We start from the raw sequence: 18,770 nt of genomic DNA on the forward strand, positions 1-18,770 counted from the left end.
TATTTGCTGATAGTGGAAACCTTACAGAGACCAGAATGAGTCCAGGCTCACACTCATAATACAAAATAAGTGGATGTTAAGGGGAAAATAGTCCTTACACATTTATTGAAAGAGAGGAACTTGAAATCATGGAAAAATCACAGAACAGAAACTTCTCAAAGCAGAACTGCATGTTAAAGAAAAGAAGGAGTCCTCAAATCTCTTTTACTCCTCTAGTCACCCAGCTTTCCTCATGAAATGAATCCCTTTATATGCAGTTTATAAGAAGACATGATGAGCTGCTGAGGGGAGACTTCTGAGGACCATGTTCTCATCTGAAGAATCAGGGTCACTCTCATCTCTAAAATTAAACAGACCATGATGCTGGAATTTCCCTGTCATTCCTGATAAACCCTCCAGATAACATGCATTCCATCACATTTCAAGTGTCTCCTTCACACTTTAAGTGAAGTTTTACTACGGATTTCAGAGAATAGATGTTGGTCAGGACACTACCTCTTCAGACAGAGCATTCAAAAGAAGCACTGGTATTTATTTTCGTGTGTCACATAGTGAGCACAGTTGTGACTTCTCTTACAATATAAACAATATTAAATAATATTGAACAATAATAAAAAAGGATGTAGGTGGAAGGACGAAAGATGGGGAGGATTTTTCCTCTGTCAGCTTCGTCATGCAGTTTACAGCTTATTTTATTCACTGGTTAATCCCAAACCGTTTCCAGTGACTTGCACCAGTCAGAGTACCCGAACTGAGTTTAACAAGCATTCCTGCAAGGATACTGCAACCTCCTCCATTTCTGCTCTCATCAGTATTATAAATGGGATTAGGTCTCTAAGAAATTCTGTAAAAATGCATCACAATCTGACTGTAGGAAAGGAGAACAGACCAAATGAATAGGGAGGTATTTCTTCCTCCTCCATAACCCTCACCACTGTGTGCAACTCCTGGGATTCCTGGGTGGTGATGCTGGGGAAAAGTGCTCAGTCTTGGTGAAGAATCCTGTGGAGAAGTAGGACTAAACAAAGGCTTTTCAGGTTTCTTCATTGTAGGAGAAGACATATCTGCAATAGAAAAACAATGGAACAGTGATATTAGCTTAGAAGCCCGTCTCAGGACACTTCATTTTGTAGACTGAAGATATCTATTTTTACTGTTCTTGAATAAATATTGTGCGGTGACCCAACTCCCCTGAGACCAATAAACTAATTTTAAACTATTGCTTTCAAACTTGAGAATGAATAATAATACCCTAACTGGTCTTTGTCCTACAAAACAGAAACTACATTCCTTTCATACCAGACAAGCCAAACAGTGAAGAAATGCATGCTTTCAGAACCTCCCTAGATACTTGTCAGCTCCCCAGAACACCATCAAATCATCTGCTCCTTCAACAGCCACATTATCGTTATTGCTTTTTTAATGGAACACCTACACTCAGGTGTGTAGGCTAACTGCCATACGCATGCCAGTTTATGGTATTTATTATTTTGTTATTTCAAAACCCACCCCTTACCCTTCCCCAAACCATAGTGAAACAATGTAACCTCCCTAAGAATAAATGATACTTTAACTTCTCTGTCTCATATTTTCCATGTCCCAAGTAGGGCTTCCCACCTACCTCTTCTTTCCAGTTTCCCTATCAAAAAAAACATCTCTTTAGAGCTCACTGCATGAAGATAACACTCTAGGAAGGACAAACTCATGATTTCTACCATGCAGGGTTACTGATATTGCATAAAGCAAAAATACTGGATTCTTTCTGAAAGTTTAAATTAATTAAACAACATTTGTTGGACTTTGAACCAAATTATTTCAAAGTTAATTATAATATTTTTATAGGACACACCTCAATATCGTAAGTGGGTTCCATTTCAAATCAATGGGACTAACTCATGTTTAAAGCAAAGGTCATTTCTTAAGCACTTTACCAGACTGGGGTCACATTGCAGCTGACTTTCCTACATGGACCATGTTAGCACTTAAAGTGATTTTGGCGCTTTTAATAATGGCACACTGTATTGTGCTATTCTGGGGGAAATACAAACAAACTGGAAGTCAAAGACAGGCCTGCAAAATGTGAGTGCCTTGCTGAGTCCAAATTGGACCACTGCTTTCTGAACTGGCTGGAGATTAAGAGTGGCTTTTCACCCTGAAAGTTGTACTTAGAGCAGGACCCATCAAACTGAGAGACCACTTGTCCGCTCTGCCCCATCCTGCTGTCAAGCCCTGCATAGGCACTGGCAACCAGACCCAGGGCAGACTCTGCCAATGCCCCTCCACCATCCCCCTGCAACTCCCCTGCTCCCCTTTGGTCCTGACTACTAAGTCTGCTGATTTCCCAGATACCCTGCAAGGTTTACTTCAAGAAGGCTGCTGAGAAAGGATTTCATTCAGTGAAACATTCAGCAAGAGCGAGAAATTGCTTTACAATGGAGCAATGCAGCACTCACTCAGTTTTAACAGATATGACAAAGGTTACTGTATGTTTTTTATTATACTGATCTGTTGCAATTTTATGATGTTATCAAAAACTGGGTGCTGACACAGGCACCTCTAGCTAAATAAGTTGTTGTTGAGGAAGAAAATGGAGGAATATTTTGTTTCTTTGAATCTACCAGCAGGTAGAAAAGACAAAGCCAAATGGTTACAGTTTTGTTGAATACACTCTGCTAAGCTACGAAATAATTTTTAAAATTGCAAGACTGAATTTCTTTAAATTGAGTTTTGCACAGGCAAACCATGATAAGAAGGCACATTAATTCTGGCATGATTTTCAAATATTTCATTACATTTTATTTTCTGCCCAAATGACAGCCCTAGCTTCTTCATATCAGGCCCTAGTTCCATCAGAGCAAGAAAATTCTCACACCTCTACAACAGATGCAGGGTTTTATAAAAGCCTAGGACAAAATTAACCAGCTATTGTCTTTGTACTGTAGTTCTGTGCATGCACAATCTCTGTTTCTGCAGAAACACTGTAATGTTACATTCTGAGAAAAAAGATAAGTGTGCCTAATAGCTTGTAGACACAGCCTCCCACCACTACACTGGGATCATCAGTAGTTGTCACAGAACTTATCAGTGACCAAGTATCTTGTTGACTCTACCACATATAGGCTATCACAAAAGACAGAATGTACAAACAGTTTAATTTTATTTCAAATTAAACGCACGTTACTTAAATCTCCCTAAGGAAAAAACAAACCATGGGCTGGACATGGAAAGCCTTTTCCTTATGTAAAGCTCGTATTCAACACAAGAACTCATGGAAGAAAGAGCTGCCTAGCTCCTGAAGGTCTGCAGGCATCAGCAGCTCTGATTTCTGGAATTCAACAGAGATTTAATTTGCTTGGTGACTGTTACTTCATCAAACAAGCAGAAGTTGTTGTGTTTTTCAAAATCAAAATATTTTAGTTGCTCGAGAGAAGTATGCTATATGAAGTGCAATGTAATCAGAGTATCCATTAACCCCCCAGTGGTATCACTAATTTGAAAAGAATCTACTGAAAAGGAGATTGGTGACTACAATAACCCTAGCATTTGCTTTAAAAATATGTAATTTATTCCTGCTCCAACTTTACAGGAGTAAGAATTGTAGTTAGCACATAGAAAACAGATAGTATAAATTACAAAGCAAACACAATGAACTTATACAGAAGACTGTTTCCTCATCAAGGTGAATGTGACTAGTAGTCAGGAATAGAAAATTCAGCACTGCCATAAAAATACTTGTTACCCACCAAAATAGCAACTTTAACGTACACTGCACAGCACACCACCATGAAGTACTTCCAGAAGAAGTCTTGTTATATATAGCATAGGCACCTGCGAAGAATAATGGCTGAAGGGCAAGCAGCGGCTTCTTTGTTAAAACAATGCATTTTGCACTGAGAAGTAACTCAGATAGCCCTTTTGCCCCCGCAGCTCTCCCCGTGTGCGCCTGGCCATCATAACGGAGCATTCATGCTCCTGCCACTGCCGAATAACAGATGCAGCCGACAGGGGAGACAGAACAATAACTGTTTACATAGGTTAGGAAGAAAGGCTGCAGACTTCTTCCCCTTGACCAAGAGAGGAGGCTTAGAGCTTTAATACGAAAACACACAAGTTACATTTCTTTGGAGAGTTACGAGTTACAAAAAACAAAATGCGAAAAAAAAATGCAAAGCCATTTTTCACTGTCTTTCATTTTGCTCATAAGAAACAGTGCCTTTAAATAAAGCAGAATGAGTTCAAGTGACAGTACGACTTCATATCATTTTACTAGCAGCTAAACACACATTTTTCTCATTTTAAAACATGTCTTATTTTTTCCACATCATGAGATACAGTCTAGTAGCTACATAGAGCTAGTTATATACTGATAGTTACGTAATGAATGACAAACAGAGGTCACAAAAATAGGCCACTTGCTCTTGCGTCTGTATGAAAGTTTCAGAAATGAGATTCTAATCCTTATGACTTTGAGAATGAAAATAAAACAGTTTTAAGTGTGACTTATTTTTAAACTTTTGGAAAAAATGCTAAGTACAGATGAAAAGCAGAAAGAAGGCAAAAGCGCTTGGACAAAGTTATCAAAAGGTCAAAATTGATCAGACACTGTGTCCTGTCCTGCCAAGAAGTTTCTTCAAATGTGAAAAACAGGCTTTTTTTCTTTTTTTTTTAATTCTCAGTCCTGTTCCAAATCACTCTTGCCTGTATTCTCATATTACTGTGTCAATGCAGTATGTATGCATTGGGTGGCATGTTATACATTTTAAAGCATCTCAACAAAGTAAAGAGGGCTTATGCAAATAAAAAAGAGTTAGATCACCTCATCTCCCAACAAGGTTAAACTTTCTACATAGGAAGGCAGAAGAGCTGCTGTGAAGCAGAGCGTATGTAGCCTGTTCATCAGCAGCTTGCACAAATGGTGCTCCAGATGTATAGCTGTTTAAGACAGCCCAAGGCAATGATTTTGATCAATTCTAATGTGATAAAATGCTGCGGGGAAAGTGTGCAGAAATGTGTTTACGTCAGCCTTTAATTAAACTGTTGTTCACTTCCAAAGAACCTTAGGGAACACTAATGAGATGTGAGTTTTGGCATTTCCTTATCAAAGCAAAGACCCTCTTCCTCAGTCTGAAGCAGTTTGTCATCTAGGCAATTCCCTGGACGAATGTCACCTTGGAACACCACTCAGCAAGCCACCTGTTAGGAGAACTCGGCTGGAATCGAGCAGTGATCCAGGGCAAGTTCAAATATCCACCTGCCTATTTCTGGACACCTGGTCTGCTTTCTTGCTCACCACCACAACATGGCAGCTCCTCCTTCTTGCTCATGAGACATGCTCATGAGCAGAGTAAGAAGAAATCATAAACAAGTATTAAATCTCTTTTAATCCAGTTTATTCTTTAACTCTTCTTATTAGTATCTTTTCTAGTGCTTAGTTTCACAAGTCTTTCTTCACAAGGTATGCTCCTGCAGCCAATAATCTGTAAAGACTGATTTAGAACTCATTAGTGTAGTATCATCTCCAGAGAAAGCACAATAAAACAACTTTCAGCTTACTGTATATATAACCATAGTGAAAACAGGAAAGCTACAGACACCATAGCACCACTGGCAGGCTATAAGAGGCATCCTTTCATGCTACGGTTTTAAAACGAACTGCTCTTTTTCCAGAGGTAGTACCTGGGGTTATTTCTGATAGCAGGATATACTACATACGTCACACTCTGCTGAGCCTCACTCTCCATTGCCTCCACCACATCTGGTAGGTAGGCTTGTGTGAAGCACTTGTGAAAACTTAGATCAAATTTTAAATTCACATGAGATAGCTCTATGACGATGACGATGAATCATGACAAATCCCACTGTGCTCAGGAGAATCAGTTTTGTTTTACATCTGTGCATGTGAAGAATGAGCGGAGCCACTCTGCACAGGCAGAGCCAGCGTCACCAATTTTCAGACATGCTCAGTCTGATTTCCTTTAACATTGTAAGCATTCTGTATTTCTCAACTGTGGGTCTTAATAAGACACCGAACACTCAATATTGACAGCTGAGTGACTCTAAAGCACAATCACCTCTCATTTGTAAGAAAAAGGCTTTGTTATATCTGTCCTAAAGACTCAGCATTGGGGCTGGATGGAAACCAAGAATCCTAAAAATCAAAACATTTTAATATCTTTATCTTCTTCACAAAAAAAAAGAATAGTGACTTATTTTTGTTAATAAATAGCAGAGAAAGACAAATGTGCCTGAACAGCTTGGTGTCTGAGATACCTGATGCCTAGAACCGAGAAAGACTTGCTAGAATTCCTGTTCAGTATCAGGCAGAGATCAGGCTTTGCATCTAGTTCTCCCATTATCCAAATCTGTGCCCTAATCATTGGCTCATTGGTGTCTCATTGCCCCTCACTGTAAGTTTTATCTTAGACCAGAGAGAAGCCCTCCTGAAAATTTCTTTATTTCCATGAAAAATTCAATTCCGATAATCAATGTTTTCCTGAGTGGAAAATCAATGAAACAAAACAAACCAACCAACCAAACAAATTATGATCAGCTCTGTTCCGTGACCTTCTGAGACATATACAGCAGTTCTCAAGTGTGAAGGCCTTTGTACTTGCTTTTGAGAGAAACAGTGAGGTCTTACATGAAGATATATATGCATGTTGCTTAGCATCTGAGAGTGTTCTGAACTTGAGGAGCAGCCAATGTTAAAGTTTGAAGAGAGCTGCTCTCTTCACCTTTAAAAACCTGATTTCAGTTTTATTTTTGCTTCTACAACAAGTGTAGAAAATCATTTTACATATGAAAATTTTATACTAGAGTAGAATATTCCTGTGTACAAAGATATGATAACCTCCCATCTTCAAATCAGCCTACTTAGCGCCAATGTTATTTTCACAGGCACACCTCCGACATTGCACAATCTACTCTACCACACTGTGGCACTGGTTTTCCTACCAGGAACCACGCCCAAGGCTAATCAAACGGTCTGTTGTGCTGTTTTGCCATTTCACAACAGAGAAACAATTCCCATGCATTATCTTCTGTGATTTGTAGTTAAGAAACTTAAGAGGAACCAGCTTGCAGTTTCTTCCAATGCCATTTGCAGTACTGCAAGCTGGCAAGAAAAACACTACAATAGGGCAATTCAGAAAAGCTACCGCAAAACAAAGGTAAATTTCTTACAATAGCAACTGAATTATTTCCTTATTAATTCTCTGTTAATTTCTTCTAATAAATTACACTTTCTAATAAATTAATCTTTTCTAACAAAATTATATTTTGCATCGCTCAATAAGTATTAATATAATAATGAGAGAAAAAAGTGATGCAAGAACTTTCAGACACCTGAAACATCAGTCAGAAACCCCTTAGATGGAGTAAACGTCATTCTTCTCATCCTTACCCACAACTTGCAGAATTCTGCACTCCATTGCCAACAGTTACATTCTGTGGGATGTGTTAACCTTGATGATTTTCTTTTCCTCAACAGAAAGGGGTTTGGACAAAAGATAGAAGGGTTGTATCTATCTGCCCTTATATCTCCCAGCATACTGGGGGTGGGGGAGGTGGGGGCCGGGGCGTTGAAAACCCAGATAAGTCATTATACAAACACGTTGTAGGATGCTTTTTGTTGGTCTGTGTGACTAACTGTATAAAGTTGGACAACCTAATTTCTTCATTGTATTACTGATCATCCTACTTTTTATGGACAGAAAGCAAAACAACTCAGTACAGTTCCTGTTAAAACTATATACACTAGCTTTTGAAAAGTGTAATTCTAGCATGTGGCTATTTAAGATAGAGTAATTGGGAACACTGCATACACATTTCCTAAAATTCTGGGTTTTTTGATTTTTCAGTTTTAACAAAAGGCAGTTTATAAAACAAGAGAAGAGGGAAGATATGATGGTCAGAATAGAGAATTAATATTGAATATGTACACACCAAAAAAATGCACATCCCAAAGTAATTTCAAAAAATGTTTAACAGTAGGATGGGACATACGGACCTAATCCCACAACAGTTGCTTGACAGTGTCATGTGACATGTAAGTAATTAACTGCCATACTGAAAAGATTATTCTTGTTTGAATTCACATCAATTCCCACTAAGATTAGGCTGAAACTATGGCACACTCTTCTGCAAGAACAGTGGGCAGCAATTCTTCATTCTCATCCTTCAAACCCACCTTGCCACTCCTCATCAGAAAGTAATAGTAAACTGCCCAGGAAAGTTCATAATCAGTATGACTCTGTTATCGTACCTGCACTGTTGCTTGTGAGGAGAAAAAATGCCTTTTTTTTTTCCATGCATTGATTTGCTGGCATAAAGCTGGACAGCCTTCCTCACCCTACATGCCTCATACCAGAAGCATTGTGCAGCTGTGAGACCCCCAAGAGGTGCCACCACAGAGACCACGGGGAGCTGGGCTGTTGCTGTTGGAGGGAGGCGAGAAGGTCTCCACCAACTCTGCAGTGATGCACAGGGGCCAGCGGCAGAGTGACAGACTTCACCTCTGCATCCTCTCCTGCCTCACCACTTCAGGCTCAGTTTAACCAACCACCTCTGTACCAGCACAGCCTATCAGCTGTCATATGGGAAGTACTTAGGAGTAACTCAGAGCTCCCTGGGGTGGCTACCTGTTAAGCATGGAGTAGGCACTGCAAGCAATGAGGCTGACTTTGGGAATAGAGATAAAAAGCATGAGACCAAAAATACAGTGTTGCTGCCACAAAAAATATATAACAAATATATATACTGTCATTAACAAACCCACATGAAGCTCCAAGTACTCTGCACTGCCATAAATAACCCTTATGCAGTTACAGTGTACTTTAGGTACTCAACTACTTTTCTATTTAACTTTACACTTCAGAAACAGAATGGGCCATTTCATCATCTATGAATCATGTTAAGAGATGTGATTCCAGTAGATAGCTGTGATAGAAGAGCATTATGGGAGACTGTGAGAAAAATCTAATTAAAAAGCCAAACAAATTATAAAGACTTTAGAGTACATTTTAGTCATTTATTAAATTATCCTACAGAAAGCCATCCAAACTCCAAGGAAAAATGCACAGCTATAACATCTCATTAATTCTGCAAACCCAAGAAACTTGGCTAGAAAATGAAATCAATATTGTAACCTTAACTGCAGAAGTCAGAAAAGTATTCCCAATTTCTAATGCAATAAGAGTAAAGAGGCATTTGAGATAAAACAATGTAAGGGAAGTCATTGATTTAGAAGCATTTAGGTTATGGCATCTCCTTTTTATTACTATTATAGTCTATACTGGTAACAGTTTAGGATGGTTGAATAGGTGTGCTATATTAATTTAATTGTAGACTCATCTGGGGAATGGTTTTGAACTGAGATAAAATCATTAACTCAAACTGAAATATACTACTTTGATCAAGTTTGATACAGTTTGTATGAAAGAAGTAAAACAGAGAAATTAAGAACTTTTTCAAATGTATCTATGTATACAGCACAGATACAAAGAATCTATCAAGGAAGACAAAAAGGAGAGGTGCCTAAAAAAAAGTTACAAAATGTGGGCTAAATTCATTATTTCTATCTCACGGATGTACCATAACTGGAAAAAAATGTCAGTGCAGACATGTATGATTCATGAGATACTAAATACCTGTTCTTTTGGTAACTGAAGACATTCTGCATCACATAGGTGAGATCATACGGAATAATACTTAACCTACAATTTCTAATAGGAGCTGATCCATTCCAAAAATAGTAATGAAATCTCTTATTCAGCAACATTGGAATAGGACAATTACATGTAATAGTTCCTGGGCCAAATCTTGCATTAAGACATGCATTTTATGACTAATTTCAATCAAAGGATGCCTAGAGTCACCATCAAGGTAACAGGATGTTGCCATAATATAAAATTCATCACAGAATAAGTGCTATGCATACAAGAAAAATATCCTTTTGCAATTACATCTTTGACTGATGTGTATGGGAGATGCATATGCTAGCCCTGAGTGTATTCTACTCACTAATCACACATGGAAAACATTAAGCAGTAGCCCTTGCCACAATATATTAGTCAAAATAAAAGACAAAGAACCTATAATGAGATTTTTTACAGTGACTTTATTGAGCAAATAACAGCCATTTCCAGAAACGCAAAAAAAGCAAACCTTTTTATATGCTTCCTGCTGTATCTCTTACTGTATTTGTTTTTCTGTCTGTATTTTTAAACATTGTATTACTCTTCATTCATTCAGCAACTGAAGTGTACACGGGCTGAAGGAAAAGTCAGGTCCCTGCTCTGCCCAGAGTAGAAACTTCCTCATCTGCTACTTTGAATATTTGAAGATACTTATGAACAAGTTGTAAATTAGTCTAAAGCTATCCTAAACACAGAAAAACAGATATAATTTCTGTTGCTTTCTTTTTGGAGAGAATGTAAACTTAACACCATTCTCACCCAATAACGGAAGATGTAAATTTTCTTGATGTACAAGCAACTTCACTCATTTTAAGATAATGTTTTTGCTGTCCTGTTAATGGATTTTTTTCTCTTTCTCTGCCTTTTTAATTGAACAAGCATTTGAAAGCTCCTTCACCTATTTTTCTATATCTAATGCCTTTCAAGCTTTAAGGATAAGAAAGCACTTTTCATCTTTATGAAAGTGATGTTTAACTTACTTTACGTACCAGCAGTTTTTCTTGTAAAATTGCCACTGTGGAAACCAAAAGTAAACCAATTCCCTATTGATTTTAATTTTTTTTTTAACTATCATGGCAGAACTACTGATTTTTAATGAGTAGACATAATGCCCATTCATTGAACACTACCAATGTCTTGCTCTGCAACCAGGAAGAAAGAGGAGAACCCAACTTGTGGCCTCCCAGGCAAGTCTTCCTTGCTAATACTATTGTCTGTTACCATGATGCCACTCTCAGCATCACATCAGTCAAGAGGCTAAGAGAATCCATGGCTAAGAATTTTCTCTGGAAATACTCTTTGAAAAGTTACTCTTGGTGAAAAGTACCTCTCACTTTACGCATGTGAAGTTATGAAAACTTATCAAGTGGCAGCATTGGACCACTGTGCACACATTATACTAGTTAAAAACACAGAAAATTCAGAGAGATCCATAAGGTGTGCATGGGTGTGTGTATATATATATATATATATGAAGGGTATGTGTATGTGTGTGTATACATTGATTAAAGACTATTTTGAAATATTAAAAAATACAAAGGCAAATGTAACAGAAGTTACTAACAAGGCATAAATTGCTTTAAAACAGTCTTTGACATACAAGGATTCTGAGAACTCAGACTGAGTCAAAAACACAGAAATGCATTTAACAGATATTCATCAAGATAAACCTTTGCAAGATGAATTCATCTGTTAGATGGAGACTATGAGTTTCTAAAGCATTAACCTTCAGAAGGAGCACCAGGAGCTGGAAAAAATCCTGAACTCTGTCCAACACAGGCCACCAAAAAGCCAAGGTGATCTGTCACCGTTCTCAACTCCTGGACCACATTAACTACTTCCTCTTTTAGTTCCCTCACTTCAGAAATGAGAGCGTCCATCTTTGACAGTCCATGAGAAGAAGGCCCAAGAAGGAAAGACCCATCAGGAAGGACCCCAATGGGGAAGGAGTGTCCAGTGGGTGGGGAGAAAGCAAAAGGGGACAAGTGTCCAGAAGAGGGGTATCCAACAAAGGGGGTCGGGACCTGAGAAGTGGAGGGTCCAACAGCTGCTGGCCAATCAACGGGTGAAGGCGGTCCAGCTGTTTCAGTTTTAATGGTATGCTGCCATCTTGACTCTTGACTGTTGGTAGAGGTGGGTGAGGTGTAAGAGAGTGAACATGATGAAGAAACTGTAAAATTAAAATTCACTTCATTGTATATTGACATTCAGTATTTCCAGACACCTGACTACTACAGAAATCCACATGAATCTCTCCACTTTTACCATGACCAGCGTACATTGATGATAACCCCTGTTTTATTTATGTACAACATACACAGTGTTGTAACACTGTAACAGTAAACCAGATCTCAAGGACAAATATGGAAATTGTTTGCAATTATGTTAATGCACTTTGTCAAGCTAGCTTTTAGACATGAAGCCATAGGTGCACACACTGTGCTCTGTTCTTCTGGTATTCCTGTTTCCTTATGAGTTAAGGAAAAAGTATCTGATTTACTTACCAGTTAATAAATCAAGATGTTCACCAACAGTTCTTAGCCTATTAGATCCAAAATATTTTTTATCCACTGTACTAGTCACCAGTTTTGTTATATTCTTAACAACTTCCTCTTCCAAATGGGAAGGGTGATATTTTTTCTTGTACAAAATTTTATCCTCTTCAGAATTTCTAAAACACTCAGTAAACTTAGTTAGGCAGCAACTTCCATCTATTTCACAATGTATTACTACCCTACCGCAGGAACTCAAAAATCTGTTTAATACAGAAACACATAAAGAATTCAGTAACAGCAACTTGGAAAAAGGAAGACTGCAAGAGATTTATAGCAAACTATGTTTTAGATCTAGATATATTTCTAATTGGTAGAAATGTAAGTAAGACATGATCCAGCCATTATTTAAGTTAATAAGACATTCAACTGGAAAAACTGAGGTACAAGAGAGGACAAATAAGTTGCACAAGATCTCACAGAAGACACAGAAATTGAACTCCTAATTGTCATGTTAGGGCTCTATTTGTAAGTGATGTACCATTCTTAGAGGTGACTTCTCGCTTTCTTAGGCTCTAGGATTTTTGAAGGATGGTTAGTTACTTGGAAGGCTAATAATAGAGAGAAGGTTTGGGAGAAATCTTTGCCGTTATAAACCTGCCTATTTGCTCTGCAGGAAGATCTCACACCTGTTTCAAAAAAATCATGCAAATAAATAAAGTCATCTTTTAAGTATTTTAACATAGCAAAAATAATGGCACAAACTACAGAATCTTCCCACAATGACTGAACATATGTAAACTCAAAAACAATCCACAGTAATATTTTTTTAATCTGTTTTTGAAACTGTAACACATACTCTTGGGGTTACATATGTTTTTAAAATAGTCACAAATGTTTGCAAGCCAATGAAGTAAACCTCCAGGACAGTATCACAGCTTCACATGCTTTTCTTTTCTTCCATAAGGACTTATAATCTGACTTCAATAAATAAAAATAAAAATTTGTTTTTAATACTAATTTTGGTTAATTAGAGTTTTAAATATTTTTATATCAGAACAATAACATGCACAACAATACTAGAGCATTGGATAATGAAGCTGCTGCTCATAACTCTTTGTGGATTGGCTTTGACAAACCTTATGCCATCTAAAGTTCCCATTTTTCAGATAAACTTACTTATTTCTGCCCAGAATTACATCTTCAAACAGCCAACTCCTCTAAAATAGACTGTAAAACACAACATCTGGGAATCTTATTGAAATATTTTTGTAAGTAGTACGACAGGAAGAAGACAGATAACAGCAAAAGGACAAAGTCTGGAGTTTTACAACTGAAAGTGGAGTGTGGTATGAGGAAGATTTTATTGTAGCTGGGCTACATTTCTTTTTCTTAGTTTCACAAATGCCACATCCTGGCTAAACCACAAGTACTCCTCTAGTCATGTTCCTACCCCTCATGATGCATGCTTGCACAGTAGAGAAGCTGTAGAAACTATGAGGATTACAACAAAATCACTCATACAGGATCACTCCTCTCTTATATCTACTTACCTACATAAACTACATTATATTTGTTTTTCACAGCAATAAAAGGTTGATCTAACCAGTTCCACCCCATTGCAAATTTTCCTGTCACATTTTTAAACACAGTATATTTCTGTGTCACCCATTAATCTTTGTCCCATTCTCACTATCAAAATGGTTAGATAAACCTTAGACACCTACAAGCCTCCTAACTACTTAATTCCAACCTGTTTCAGCTATTATTGTTTTATTGTGAATATCTCCAGTTCCAAACTACCACTGCCATTTTATTTCTGCTATTTTACAAATGCATCTAAATAAAGATATGAAAAGCCTTCATGATAAATGAATCTTTCAAACCTACGTCATTTCTATTTGTATGAAAATACATTACACTTAGGTATGCAGACGAAGAAACTAGATCTATTTCAGGTCAGAGTTCGAGACTTTGCTCTATCAGGTTCAAAGTAGAGACAATGAAACTGAAATCAATAATGCTATCTCCTAACATCAACCCTATTTCTGATTTTGTTTCTCTTAGAAAAGTTAAAATTGCAGCAGAGTGAAAGAAAAGCTACTTACCCATAAACATGATACCTCTGCATATTCTCATTTGTGAGTGCTGTGGAATGATTCACATTTCTGGTGCTGATGACCTTTGGAGACTGCCTGGAAAAGCAGTGCCTGTTGGGACTACATGAGCATCCCCTGGTGACACTGGATGAACACAAATGTGACCCCAAATGGGGGGTGTCCTTTTTTTTCATTTATGCCTAACCTCATACGACATGCAGATCTCAATGGGGGAGAGGGAAGTAGGACCAGTGAGCTCTCTGGCCTAGAAACCACCTCCAAAATTTTATTTCTGTTATCTTTGTGCTTGCAGCCATAAGGAAACAGAACATAGGTTTTCACAAATATCATATCCTGGTAAGACCTCTGTGGCCAAAAGGAGCTTTACAAAGATATATACTAGCATGAAGATGATATCAAGCATCTAACAAACGAGCAGCAGAACAAATATGCCAGGAGCTGCCACATAGCCCTTCCCAGTGAGGCCAGGTACCAAGGACAGGCATTGTGGTCACTACCTTACAGTGTTTCCGCAGCAGCAGAATAACCTTAGAAAGTGACTGGAGACAAACATAAATGGTTACGAGCAAAAGGCTTATGCTTCCCCCAGTATAACGGTTTTCAGGCTGGACAGTGGTACACCTGTCCCTCTGCAGGAACGGAAGAACATCTTAAGGACAGAAAAAACAAAGTCCATCATAGTGTCTCAAAGACAACCTCTCTGCCAGGCATCTGGTAAAATTTCACTAGGCCTAGCAATGCTGGAGAACAGGATATTCAGGGAGGAATGTAAACTCCAGGAAGCAAAAATAAAATACACTGATTCAAGTCTCTCTCTTTTATTCTCCCTTTCTCATCTTTTGGAGTTCTCTGGTTTATGAAACATACAGAGAGAGTTAAAGGCTGTTTCAGTCCGGAAGTCTAGCTACCCAATGGCACAGAAATTAAGTAAAGGTTCATTGTAAATCCACTCAAGCAACATGAACAATAACATTGTCACTACTGATAAATGTGACATGAAGAAGGCTGGTAAAACTGAACAAATCCAGTGTTCACAGAGCACAGTTCTTTGCAAGCAGAATTATTCAAGAGCTAAAAAGCAATTGAGATACTTGGGAACTATAGAGATCATCTGTGAAAGGCTCTGTCAGCAGGACTCGGGCTCAGCTGTCCATGCGGCACTGCATTTCTCAGAAGCCCCTACAGCTCACTCAGCAGCACAAAAGGACTTCGTGTCACAAGTGGGGATATGTGGAGACCACTCCAGAGAGGAACGATGGGCTGTTTTCCCCACAGCAGCAAAAATAATTTCTTTAAAACCCACAAAAATTACTTGACGTACAATCCTGTCTTTTATGAAAAATCATAATGAAGTGTCATTGCAAAACAGGTAACAGTCACAGAGGAAAGTATTTTGCACAAGGGGGAGGATACTGGCTGGCAGAACTGCTAATTTGCTGTTCTTAAGTTTGGTTGTGCAAAACCACAGGCAAGATTTTTTTTCTAAATTCAACAGTGAATGCTGCAAACAGCTAGAAATAAGAAAATATCAGAGCCTCCGTGAGAAACAAAAAGTACAAAAGAAACTACAAAGAAAAAGACTAGTAAACATTGTGTGAGAGGAACAGCCTAATGATGAGAACACAGATCAGAGGGTAGGCAAAAGCAGATTAAAAGGAGACCAACTATAATGAAAATGTGGAAATAAAAGGCAGCTAAATTAAATACCAATCACATGCTACTTTGCACATGGAGATGAAAGAGAAAATTTAGCAGGTGAAAAAAAAAGAAAGAAGCCTAAAACAATATAAAAGAGAGGTAAGACCAAAGGGTTGATCAGTTAATGAAGAACTGAGAGCAACAATGAGCAGTGGATGGGGAAAAGGAGGGCAAACATTGGAAGATCAGCAAAGGAATTAGCAGCATGTCTTTTTCTCTACATCACTTTTACATACTGTGCTGTACATTTGACAGTCTCTCCAAATAGCTGCAGCACCTCAGACACAGGATCCATTAAGCAACACTGTTTAAATACATGTGAGTTTAAACACGTTTTCACATCACAAAGGTGAGGGAAAAGACTACACTGGCATCTAGGTTTATAAAGCATCAAGATAACATGAGGGAAAGTTATGAAAATTTTACTGTTTTGACAGCCATAACCTTCTCCACACAAACATGCTCCTTGTTTCTGATAACCCAAAACACAACAACTTTAGCATATGGATATAGTCCCACAGAGCTATGTGTGGGCTCTTCAGAAGAGAGCCTATTGGACCTATTCCGAGTCACATGGTATGGACTAAACTCACATACAGGAGTCTGTCATGGTAAAACAAAAAACTGAGTAAACTAGTGTTGCCTCAACCATAGTATGGACATGTTTTAGTTTTTACTTAAAACCATTGTACTCAAAATGCTGCTGGGATGATCACAGCATACACAAATATATAGTACCTCACTTGCCACGCATCTTTTTAAGGCAGTCACCAGATGGAAAAATTATTATGTGGTTGTTTATACCATATCCTGTTGACTGTTGGTTTTACCTACATTTACAAAACCAGCAAATACACATACCAGACAGAAAAATAATGATTCTTCTAAAAAGCCATAATTTTATTGCAGTAATGGAAAGGCACATGCAGAGATTTATTGCATAGTTGAATATACTTCGAGGTAAAATGGTCCCATGTGACTAACCTTGATCTCTTTCATGCCATGTCCGACTCCCCGCAGCTGGTGAATTTGGAGAAGGATAGAAGTCTCCTGTGGGGCTTGGCTCCATATTTTCATCTATGGAGATAGTTTTGGGTCTTTTGCTGTTAAGTAATGTGAGATTTGGCAGTGAATATGATATGCAGCTAGTAGTGGTATATAAACTCTGGATTTCAACAAATATTTCAATAGAAAGTAATTCAGGCATAAAAAGCACAAAAAAGTGGATAATAGAGCTTACATTAACTTTCACAGATGATGTTATTTAATAATATATAGTGCAGGTATATGCTTGCATTTTTCACATGATTTAATATTTCAGAGATGTCATGACTGGGTAACATATGAAAGTCTACCAGCAGTTGGCTGAACAACCAAGAAACCAGTTCCTGTACCCTACCAAGGAAAGGTTGTGTGATGAGAGTGTTAAACATTATGAAGAAACCATGAAAGCGCTAAACACTATGAAGAAACCATGAAAGCAAAACAAAGCAGTGGAAAAATATTACTAATAAAGTAAAGGTAAAACAGGAACTATTCTGAATGTGTTAATAAGGAAAAAATGTAGGTTACTCTATTTCACCAGGTCAAACTCCTAAGCTTTTCAAAGAGGTCTAACCTGAAGCAAAGGCTTTTCATTTTAGACTAGTTAATTAAAGACAACAAAAGGCCCATATTTCAAGTCACACTATATAAAATGAGGCAGCACTTCAATACAGTGGAGGGTAGTCAAGTTTCTTCGCAACAATGTATACTGAAGCTGTTATGCTGACTACTGCCGAAGAAAACCAGGATGAAGGTTTTAATGGGGGTGGTGGTAGTATTATTATTATTATTATTATTATTATTATTATTATTATTATTATTATTTAGACAACACTGTGAGAATTAATCTATCCATTTCTAAAATGTACTAAGTGAACTGCCAAGCTGAAAATACAATGGAATGAAATAAGGGAATATGAGCAAAATAACTCAGAGGCACCAGGTGCTGGTGGAAGAGCACCCCAGCCCCCTGACAGTCCTGTTAAATCCTGTCCTACTGTGCAGACACTTCCTGACTCACTGGGGTGCAGACACACAGGGCAATGAGAGGTCTTATAGTGCTTATGATTTCATGGTACATCAGTCAGTTTCAGAAAATCAAGGGGCCCCAGGGGTGCGATGGACAGTACATTATCAGGGAGTCAGAAGGAGGGCTGAGGAGGTTCTCCACCTCTGTGGGCTCACCAGCTACTCCTGGGGGCGGGGGGCGGAATGGGGTCTTTCTCAGAGTTGGGAGAAGGGAGCCTGTTGAAGCAAAGAAGAAGTGGATCCCTCAGATCAAACTGCCTATAGCAGGCACATGGAGATCCTTGAGAAAAATTAGAGAGCCTGTGACTACCTCACATGCTCCTCCTTCTTCCCACTGTGCTGGGAAATGTCCCTTGTAAGGAAGAAGCAGGAAACACATATTCATGAGCTGGGGTGATGCTATGGATAAAGACATCTTGTCTTTATATACCTGTCCTAACACCTTTTCCACAAGAAACAGTATCTGTCCCAACATATCTTTCAAGACAGAATTCCAAGAGGGAGCCCTCAAAGACAGCCTTTGTGCCTGCAACCACCCTGTGGCACTAAGCCCTCCCAGCAGGTTCCTGGCTGCTAAGACCTTCCCGCAACTCGGCAGCAGTTTCAGGACATGTAGCTGTTCTCTTGGCAGGTGATTTAATGAGCACTTCAAACCCTGACAAAAGTTATTATCGTCTTCGGTATCGACAGCA

The 18,770-nt window shown here is 38.4% G+C and overlaps 1 protein-coding gene across 4 annotated transcripts in view; it reads right to left on the bottom strand.

Annotated features, from left to right (window-relative positions):
* The window catches only part of NFIB (nuclear factor I B), a 193,002-nt gene that overhangs the window by 44,619 nt on the left and 129,613 nt on the right, over positions 1–18,770 (bottom strand). For all 4 annotated transcript variants that reach the window (XM_068423851.1, XM_068423850.1, XM_068423853.1 and 1 more), the window contains 2 exons: positions 16,990–17,108; positions 933–1,064 (listed from right to left, as the gene is read on the bottom strand). In XM_068423851.1, coding sequence (XP_068279952.1) covers positions 933–1,064; positions 16,990–17,108 — 251 coding nt within the window. The remainder of the gene's footprint in view (positions 1–932; positions 1,065–16,989; positions 17,109–18,770) is intronic.

Source organism: Nyctibius grandis, chromosome Z (assembly GCF_013368605.1).
Source record: "Nyctibius grandis isolate bNycGra1 chromosome Z, bNycGra1.pri, whole genome shotgun sequence".
NCBI lineage: Eukaryota > Metazoa > Chordata > Aves > Nyctibiiformes > Nyctibiidae > Nyctibius > Nyctibius grandis.